The sequence below is a fragment of the Beta vulgaris genome, chromosome 5, assembly GCF_026745355.1.
Source record: "Beta vulgaris subsp. vulgaris cultivar EL10 chromosome 5, EL10.2, whole genome shotgun sequence".
Lineage (NCBI taxonomy): Eukaryota > Viridiplantae > Streptophyta > Magnoliopsida > Caryophyllales > Amaranthaceae > Beta > Beta vulgaris.
Genome location: NC_079206.1, coordinates 34,390,002 through 34,400,216, shown reverse-complemented (window position 1 = coordinate 34,400,216; position 10,215 = coordinate 34,390,002). Strand labels below are relative to the sequence as shown.

Here is a 10,215-nt window from a genome sequence, read left to right as displayed (position 1 = left end):
AATGTAGAAGGAATACTAGCTATTTGATTGTATTTCAAAGAATCTTATTCACAAAATGGAGGTGACCGTAAAATACTAATTTGCATTTTCTTTTTGTTTACTACTTAGTAATAATTAGGCTAAAAATGTCATCGCACGCATCGCGTGTATAAATAGCTAGTAAGATCGGGAATGAAGAAACTCTAGCACACTATATAGTACATAAGATACAATATTCCATGCATATCAGAATTTGCAAAACTTCATTAAATAGGTAAAATTACATGTATTAATCGAGTACTATGTGAAATAGTCCATGAGAGCATATATACACCAATGTGGACATGATCTACAAGGAAATTCCAATCCATCATGAAGTTCTCTAGAGCCACATGGATAAAGTTGTTTGTCTATGAAAACTATTACCAAATACTCTGGTTGATGTTATGGTTGATACCTTAATGTTTCCATTTTTTAAATGATAAGGAAAAAGACACTAATTAATTATCACATTCTTGACTATGTTATTGAAAACTATGTGCATTGCAGACCATCAAACTTGGTTAATAACATCATCCTCATCTGTTGGACTATCAACCACCGTACAAACTGGCAGCTCCTCAACATGTGCCAAATCATGTTGTTGAACGACCAACACCGACGACACAACGCCACTGTTTGTTGATGACAGGATATCACCTATAGGCCCTAACTCAGCATGCTCAGCTTGGCGTTCTGCTAATTCAGCGACCATTGTAGAAGGGAAACGACCTTTTCCTACCACAATCAGGTCGTAATTACCACTTCGACCTAGTGCTAGCATTTCCTCTTCGATATTGTTGGCCTTCTTGTCTATATACTCCACTGTTTCAGCACACTTGTGCCGGAAATTTTCCACCGTCGCATCATCTATCGCCTAAAATGTGAAATGTGAAATGTCAGTTGTAAGATATATTATATGAAAAGTACAATATTTGTCACAAGAACAAAATAAAGCATTTCATCAAAACCATGGACCAAGTACAATTATTTTTTATTTTTTATTTTTGTGAAAATAAAGATTAAGCATAATTCTGATAATTGTCCTAATGTTCTCGCATTCACCATGTTATTTGCAAGACACCTGACTTTGTACACCCAACAAAATCCATGACATAGTCAATGTCGAAACCTTGTGTCAGTGACCGGAATCCGACATAAGGTCTGTTATCGTAAAAGAAGATTGTTTCAGGTTTGTTTTCGCAAAAAAATATATAAGATGATGTCTCACATATTTCATATTTTACAAGGTACAAAAATCCTAAGGTAATGGACATTGACTCTAAACAATTAGGGAAGAAGGAAGTAAGCGATTACCTTCTCTTCGGTGCGATTTATGGCAGCTACTGAGAATGTATAATTAGTATCACCACATTTCTCAGGAGATGGCATTAACTTAACATTGTTAGCATCCATCCCTTCATTTTCTGTGAACCTCAAAACTGTGATTCTAATCACAGGATGGTCTGCCATCCGTGCCCCAAGTTCCAAAGCCTCTCGATCATCTGGCCCACCAAAGAAAACAACACAAACTCTTTTTCCTTGGGCCGCCATTGTTTCATTATCTTGGGCCGCACCAAATCCACGATCCACAAAAACCGCAACTGAACAAGGAGTACTCTTCAACACCCTTTGGTTCACACCTCTCCATCCATGTCCTAAATTCTCCACCATTTTCAACTCCCCACCCTCCTCCTCTTTCCTCCACATCTTCTGAAACGGTAGTATTATCATCATAACCCTCTTCCCCTCGGCGACATGGCGAATGTCCTCATGCATTGTGGAAATGGCCGAAATCGCCGTGACAGGACGGACCATTACGCGGCCTAATTGAGCGTACGTCTCGAAGGCGGAGGCCACACGGTCGTGGACCTCAACACGGCTGCGACGTCGGGTGGGGTCGATGAAAGGTAGTCCGTTGCGGCGTAGGCGTTGGACCATGATGATGGAGGAGGATCGCTCAGTGAGCTCCACCAGGTGCATGACATAGAGCTTAAGTTTGCTCTTGGTAGATGTACTTCGAGTTAATTCAATGAGGTTGATGAGGCCAGACACGTTGCCTGCTCCATGTGCGCATGCTAGTATTCTGAACTGTTCTTTAGAGGAGTTGGGGGTAGATGTAGATTCATTTATAGAGTGGTCTGGTTGAAGTTTCCTTTTTGGGGTTTGATCACCGTGTTTAGCTGGTTTGTATATTGCCATGACAATTGGTGTGGTTATAAAAGTAGTGAAGAGTGCCATTAAAACTAGAATTGCAAACATCTCATCATTAAGTACCTGAAATAAACAAACAAGGTACAAACATGTGAGAAGCATGCAACATAGATAGTTTCAAGTTGCAACTACAAAGTAATTCTATATGTAATGAAATAAGTCTACAGTACTAATATAGAATGATTAACTATGGTCCTAAAGGTTCGTTTAAGGATTGTCAAATGAATAATCTACTTTGTAGATTTTTTCACCGTACTAGTTTTCAAGTTATGCTTTCCTTTCTATCATTAGATTGCTAGACGAGGCTCAAGTTATGCTTTCCTTTCAGATGCTAATTATCAATCATTTGGACGTTTCTTGCAAATCATGTCAATCTGTTCTCTTTTAATTTACTTTCGAGTTGCATAGCAAAATGACAATTAATGGATCCAATTTTAGATCTGAACTCTTCTATTTGACATATTGACTTCTTAAAATTTTACCAAGTAATAAACTAGGTGTGATTCATATTTTTATTAGCTGTCAATTGTCATATGGTAAACTCTAATTTTAGTGAAAAAAAGGAAGATTATGCGTGATTTGTTTCTGAAACTTCTAAGAAAAATAGCAAATAAATCAATTAGAATAAAAACAGAACAATGAAACTCCATTGAATAGTACTCATAAATATTAAAATGCCATGAATATAACCAAGTCATAGCAGCACTTAATAATTACGTGATTTTATTCTATTTTAAGTATTACCGGCCAGTATCACAGTTATGACCCCTTGAAGATGCCGACACGTATGTCTACACTATGGGTTTGATATTTTTGAGGCTTTCCTCGTCGTCGGGAAGATTTGTTGATAGTGATACAATACATTATCATATATACTTAACTATATATGTGATGTAGTTATATTACAAAACAATTTTTTCTGAAGGTGTAAAATCATTACCCTACTAGCTAGCATGTTAACATAGATTTATCATTGCAAAATATAATTTTATTGTTATAATTATGACCCTTTATCTACCATCTACTAAATAACTGATGAGTATATTAAATATTATTATTGCTTGTTTAATTGTTTATCTCATCATTTTTAAATTTATGTAATTAAATTCTCAATCGTTCCCATGTATCAACCATATCACTTTTGTAGACATTGTTATGAAATCTTGTAAAACATGATTATTAACTAAGCCGTTAAGGAAATGTTTTATTCCAATTATTTAAGCACATTGGTAAAGCTTTTTAGAATATAATATAGAATCCAACTTGCATGTTTTTCTTAGATTACTGCTATTATTCAAAATGAAAGACGTCATTAGAGGACTAATATAAGGTTATCTGATTCCAAAGCAATTAGCATCATCAATAAAACTAAACAAATATAAAGTCAAACTCTGGAGTTCATGTTGAGTAAGAAGATCAATGTTTGAAAGATGTACTTTTATAACTCATCTTCTATACGCCATATCCAAATATCATCCTCAGCTCAATTCTCGTCATTTTTTTTTCCTTCCCTTCTAAAGACTCTACCCACCAAATTAAACTAAGAGATCGTGAGTATTTAGACCAAGTTAATCACATTTATACATAAAATAGAGATAGAATATATAAATTTAAATAGAAATTAATAGACTAACTGATATGAGTGGTTTTGGGACTAATTAGACGAGGGCAGCTAAGTTGCTGAAACAGGACTCTTTTCAATGAAACAGACTGCACATAATATGCGGGAGATCATAACAGTTGAATTATTCTAGTAAGATATTCTTTTAGTTGATCATTTATTTACATACATGCATGACCAATTCAGCTTAATTCAAGTTGTCTTACAATATTATTACCTGTCCTCTCTGAATTATGAGTTAAGTGGAATCTAAGTATTAACGTGCAGAGATGAGAATGAAAAAAAAGCATCGGATTTAGAATTTTAGATACCCCTAGCTGACTAAGCTGTAACAAAATAAATTAGGTTATAATATTTATAGCTTTTAGTTTCTACTATATAACTATACATGTATAAAAAATGGGAATTGATGATTGGATTTCCAATTCACTATTGCAATTTGCAAGTACATTATTTTAGGACGTCTAACAATGAATAAGGAATATACCCTTAAGACTTGAACACTAGCCGGAATTCTCTCCATGTACACTAATAATACACGGTTTATATCCAATATCCATTATCGGATTTCGTGAAAGGTTAAATAATTGAGTTAACATATATATATATATATATATATATATATATATATATATATTATATATATATTTATATATATAAAAGTGAGTTGATCTCAGAATGCATAGAAATGATAATTTTGAGTCTAAAAAAATATAATTTTTTTTTTTAGTTTTTTTTTTCTAATATTTTTTTTTGGAGTTACATGACTTTTTTATTAGAGGTACATCACTTATTCATAAGAGTTATAGCGCGTCAAATTCATTGTCATTTCTCATGTAAGTATGCATGCATTCTCATATGAACTCACATAATATATATATATGCATTCTTATTCTTTTTTGTTTTTATTGCAAAAATAACTGATTTGGCTAGTTTCGCATCTATTGTAAATTCAACTTTTGGCAAGAAAAACAATTTTAGTTGACAATATTGCCCTTACTTTATCGTCCTAAAATCACTAGTGGGAGCTCGAAAAAAAATAAATCTTTAATTTGCCACTAGAGACACTTTGGTAGCGCGTTTCTCCTTACCATATCCACAATCTAAAATTGTGTTCCAGCAAACAAAGGTCAGGTTAATCTGCGAGAAGTGTCGGTCTGGCAGGGCCCTTCATTTTACCATCGAAAAAAAAATCTTCAACTACTCACTTTGTTTCAAAAAGTAGTCTTTATTTTATTAAAGGTATTTCTCTCCTATTAAAAGAGTATCATTATGCTAATTGCTAAATTGATCACCTTTTTCACTTCTTTAAAAAACGTGCACAAATTCTTTGTTGCAACAGAAAAATAATGGAGGAACTTATATATGTGGTTCGTTTAAGTGTAACAGCATTGTAATTAATTCCTTAAATATGGCTAAAAAATATCGAGATAAAGAGATAGCATAACAGTGTTTGTGAACGCAAACCTTTTTTTCTTTGCCTATATTGAGAACGATGAGTTCCACCAAGCCCTTTGTATTCATCAACACACCAAGGGCCAGCGCCTCCCGAGCCTTCATTCGACAACACTTGGCCACCACAAATGTCCCCAAAATCTTGCCGAAGCAGGCAACAGCAATCACTAAGACTAGTAAGCCCCACGCCACGGCGCCTTGGATCTTGGTCACATCTGTCTTAAGGCCGCTGGACGCGAAGTATAGCGGTAATAACAAGCCTGAAACAAAGTCTTCAATTCTCTCTAGGAGTTTTTCTGCAAAATTTCCTTCTTTTGGGATAATCAGTCCAAATATGAAAGCACCAAATATAGAATGAATCCCTATAAAATCTGTCATGAACCCGGCTACTAGTACCCCGGCTAGGGTTAGAGTGATGTACGCCTCGTCCACTACGTCTTGTTCCGCCGAGCACCTTCGAATCATCCAGCTCATCAAGGGCTTCACAGCAAGGAACATGAAGAGAACGAACCCTACCCCAGATAAGAGGACCCAAAGTGACACCAATGGGCTGCTACTATGGCCTCCCTCCATGCCGCTTCCCGCAAGAGCAACAGCAAGGGCTAGGAGAATCCATGCAGCCACGTCATTGAATGCGGCCGCTGCCATGGCTGTCTCCCCTACCCTTGTAGTAAGGAGCTTAAGTTCGGCCAAGATACGTGCCAACACCGGGAAGGCGGTGATGGAGAGCGAAACACCCATGAAAACGAGGAAGGGGCCATACCCAGCTCGATCCGCTCCCTCAATGGTGCGGCGGAGCACAACAGCCACTGCGGCCCCGCCGACAAAGGGGAGGCTTATCCCTGCAAGAGCAATGAGGAAGGCTTCCCGCCCACTGCGGCGGATAGAGGACAGATCTAACTCAAGTCCTACAAGGAATAAGAAAAATAGGAGACCAATGCTCGCAACTGATTCTAGGATAGGTGTGCTCCAATGTGGGAACACTTTTTCCATGTACTGCTCATTCCTTCCGAACACTGATGGCCCCAACAATATTCCTCCCTGGCCATGTACATTAAATAACATGTTATTGATAAAGATTGAGGATTGTAAACATAACAATATTTCAAACATCACACGTAGCAACCTAGCCCAGATTAGAGGCAAAGGTCATTTGGGACTTGTAACCTTAGGTCGTTAGATACAAATCTTACGACGTGACCTACACAATATATATCATAGAGATTAATACGTACCACAATCTCAGCAATGACTTTGGGCTGACGGAGAGGCTTGAAGGCGAAAGCGAGGAGGCGGGTGACCACTAGGATTAACGTCGTTTGTATAATGAGTAAAGGGAAGGCAGTGTGAAGAGCGTTATCACCTTGTAGAATTCCATCAGAGGCTGTTTTAATGCCCGTTATGTTAAGAGCCATAACTTGGGAGATTCTAGTTAAGGAATCTTGAGAGGAAAAACTTAGTTATTATGAGAATGAGCCCTTGCTTACTTTGTTATTTATATAGGCATACAGCGCTCTGTAGCGTTTTTAGAACTGGAACCTATCACTTTCTGTCACTTAATCAGTTTATGGGACTATATTTTTTTTTATAACACCTACTTCAATTATTAGTCATAATTTAATTGGTCATGTACGCACATAGCGGGAAGTGAACAAAATTACCTTTGTTGTCTATCTGTTTTTTCCTATGTAAATGGAGTAGCTTTTTTATGTTCCTGTAAGTCAATGAAATTAAAATCCAGCACATTTATAAGCATTATTATAGGATCTTGTAAGGCATGATTATCAATTATTATACGATAATCAAATGCGATGAAACACATAAGTGTATGATATTATCGAATCCAACTTGCGTATTTATAATTTTTTTACTAAAAAGCTAACATAATCCAACTTGCCTATATCTAAGACATGAAATAATTACCAATCAAAATTTTCTATTATGAGCTTTTGCAAGTTCTAAAAAATTCTGATAAGGTCGAATAACTTTTGCAACTTTAGGTGGAGGCAAACAAACACTAATAAATTTATCGCTTATGGTTAAAATAAGGAATTGTAATAGGGTTCATTCTTATTATTATTATTTTTTTATATATTTTTTTTTTTTGTGTAACTATGAAATTTATTTTAGCTTATCCGGCAGAAGAAGAGGTACACAGGCCCGGCCAGAAATCAAGCTCTCAATCAAGAAGTCTAGAAGCTGTTAAAATCAAAATTCATCCGAGAGACTTATTACCCGTATTGGATAGCTAATGTAGTCATGGTCCCTAAGCCGAAAGGAACTTGGAGGATGTGTGTGGACTACACTAATCTAAATAAGGCTTGTCCAAAGGACAATTTTCCTCTGCCAAAAAAAAGATCGGTTACAACTAAACATAGATCATAGGCTACAAAAAAAAAAAAACTGTCCTTTGGACGATTTTTTTTTTTGTAGCCTAGGTTGTAATCTTTGTTTAGTTGTAGCCTAGGTCCTTTTGTACTTAGCGTAGTTTTTTTTTTTTGTAGCCTAGGTTGTAATCTTCTCCAGACTTTTATAATATAATCTCTTTTTTCACTTATTGTCTCTTGCTTTCAACTTGCTCAAACTTTTCACGAAGTCCTATACCAACTTGGTTAGCTTTGAATGATTATGAATGAATTATTCTGGACGAAGAGAATTATAACTAACAATTCAATCCAAATAACTTTGAATGATTATGAATGAATTGTTCTGGACGAAGAGAATCATAACTAACAATTCAATCCAAATAACTTTGAATAATTATGAACGAATTGTTTTGGATGAAAAGGTTAAACTTTAACGCGTTCAATCAATGGGCGGATTCAATCCAAACATTACGAACAAGGGCCAAAGATGTTCGGCCTGAAATGCCAGAGTTATTCGTTAGAACTCGCACAAGGGCTTGTTCCTCGATACAAGGACGATTTGCTACTTGCTTTAATGTATTTACTATGTGCTGGTTCCCTCCCCCCCTTCTTGGACGAAGAGAATTGGGCAAATTCTTCGTTCTGAGAAGGAGAAGGACCATGCTTGAAAGTGATATACTTTGCAAGGAAAAATAATCTAGGATTGTGGCAATCCGTCCGTCCTTGTGTTTTGTTTGTAATAACTTATTCCTTTACTAAGGTGGTTATTACTGTGAGTGGCCTTTGGACGGAAAGTAAGACCCCTTTACTAAAGTTTCTTAATTTCGGCCGCCTTCGTTTAGGAGATTGATGTTAACTTTATAAGTTTATCAATTGGTGTCTTTCGTCATGTTTAAACCTTAATGGGTTATAACATGTTGGCCGATCTCCTAATAGAGGTGTTTTTGTTTAGCTGCTCTTTATTGAAAATTTTGTTCTAAACCACTCTTTTGGCCGGTGATAGGATGCCCTTAATGAAATAGTAAGGCATAACAAGTAAGGAGGCAATCATAAAGCGAAAGTAGATTTGTATTATATGAATTTTGCTTGGCTGAGAGTCAAGGTACATGTATACATTTCTACTTTTTCATTAATGTGCTATGGCACTTTGTTATCAGGAAGCTACAACATTCAAATTACATCAGATGTAGTATTTTTTCAAAGTGTCCGAGTTCCACGTCCGAGGATTGGGACGACCATCCATCGCCTCTAGACGGAAGGTGCCACTCTGGACTTCTTGGACGATCTTGTAAGGCCCTTCCCAATTTGGCGTGAGCTTGCCCATTTATTTGGTGCGGCCGACTGCTTCCATTTTACTTAAGACAATATCCCCCACCTTCAATGGTCGTCTGACCACCCTTGTGTTAAACTCACGAGCCATTCGCAGTTTATACAGCTGCATTCTTAATAGAGCATTGCCTCTGACTTCTAGAACCTGGTCCAAGGTCGTGCGAAGGGTAGCTGTTGTTTCACTATTTTGATGATGACAAATGATTATCTTTGATTAATTTAGGTTCTTTGTTTTCGTGTGTTATTAGATTTATTTATTTTATTTCGTGTTTAGGTTTATCTTATAATCTAGATTTGTTATTTTCTCTTACGCTTATTTTTTATATCACAAATATTATGTTTTATAACTTATGGAGAATTGATTAGGAGGTTAATCAAAAATTAAGTTGTTAACTTTATTTGTGTTTGTAACAAATGATTTATATTATGGACGTAAATTTGTGAAATTATATGATTCCATAATACTCTTGAAAGTTAGTTTGTGCGCAGAAATTAAATCGGTTATTTGATGAGAAGCATTTGAAGGCACTAACTTCCAGCACCTAAAAAGGAGTTCTGTTGAACTAGTTCCTAGATTTTATGAACTACAACAACCCATAACATCCCACCTACTTCTAAGGCGTGTGATAATGGCTGAAGTTTCGGAACCAACGCATAACTCCAAACTGATTCGCCAACGGCTAGAATGTGGATGAAGTGAGGCTGAAATTCAGCTCCCACTATGTTCGTGGAGAAGATCATAAGAAATTTGTTTTCTACAAACAGTTGTGTGTAACGAAATTATAAGTTAAGCTTTCAGAATATTATTGTAATATTTTCAGTGAATGTGTTTTCGGTTTTATCTCTTCTTTCATTATTATACATTGTATTAGAGATTGGGTTGTGTGACAAAATCTGTAATCATTTCGAGAAAAAGAGAACGAGAAAGAAAAGAGAGAAAAGAAAGACTTCTAGTGAAGTCAAGAGAGAAAGTCACTTGTTCAGGGGGAACAAGGTGACAGGGAACAAGTTCCTAGAGGAACAGAGAAGGTCCAAGTTTAGGTTGTACAAAAGAGAGTCTTTTGGCCTAAAGTTTATTAAAGAGAATTGAGTCAAAATCCCTTATGGTCAAGGTTTTTCTTCCTATTGGGCCTAGGAAGTTTTCCTTGTAAAAATTCTCGTGTTTTTATTTCTTTCAAGTTTATGCATTTATCTCTTTCTTAGATTAAGATT

At 36.1% G+C, this 10,215-nt stretch overlaps 1 protein-coding gene across 1 annotated transcript; it reads right to left on the bottom strand.

The window, feature by feature from the left end:
* Positions 1 to 223: 223 nt before the first annotated feature.
* Positions 224 to 6,758, bottom strand: LOC104893622 (cation/H(+) antiporter 20). The gene is made up of 4 exons (XM_010679751.3): positions 6,544 to 6,758; positions 5,321 to 6,349; positions 1,336 to 2,295; positions 224 to 895 (listed from the first exon to the last, which is right to left on the bottom strand). The coding sequence occupies exons 1-4, from the start codon at positions 6,721 to 6,723 to the stop codon at positions 533 to 535; spliced, it is 2,532 nt and encodes an 843-aa protein (XP_010678053.1). The 5' UTR covers positions 6,724 to 6,758; the 3' UTR covers positions 224 to 532.
* Positions 6,759 to 10,215: the final 3,457 nt, after the last annotated feature.

Excerpts from the sequence above, each read along its gene's own strand:
- LOC104893622 (XM_010679751.3), bottom strand. The coding sequence starts at position 6,723 with ATGGCTCTTAACATAACGGGCATTAAAACAGCCTCTGATGGAATTCTA. Across the intron at positions 6,350-6,543 it reads AAGTCATTGCTGAGATTGTG|GGAGGAATATTGTTGGGGCC; the intron begins GTACGTATTAAT and ends GTACATGGCCAG. Across the intron at positions 2,296-5,320 it reads ATATAGGCAAAGAAAAAAAG|GTACTTAATGATGAGATGTT; the intron begins GTTTGCGTTCAC and ends TGTTTATTTCAG.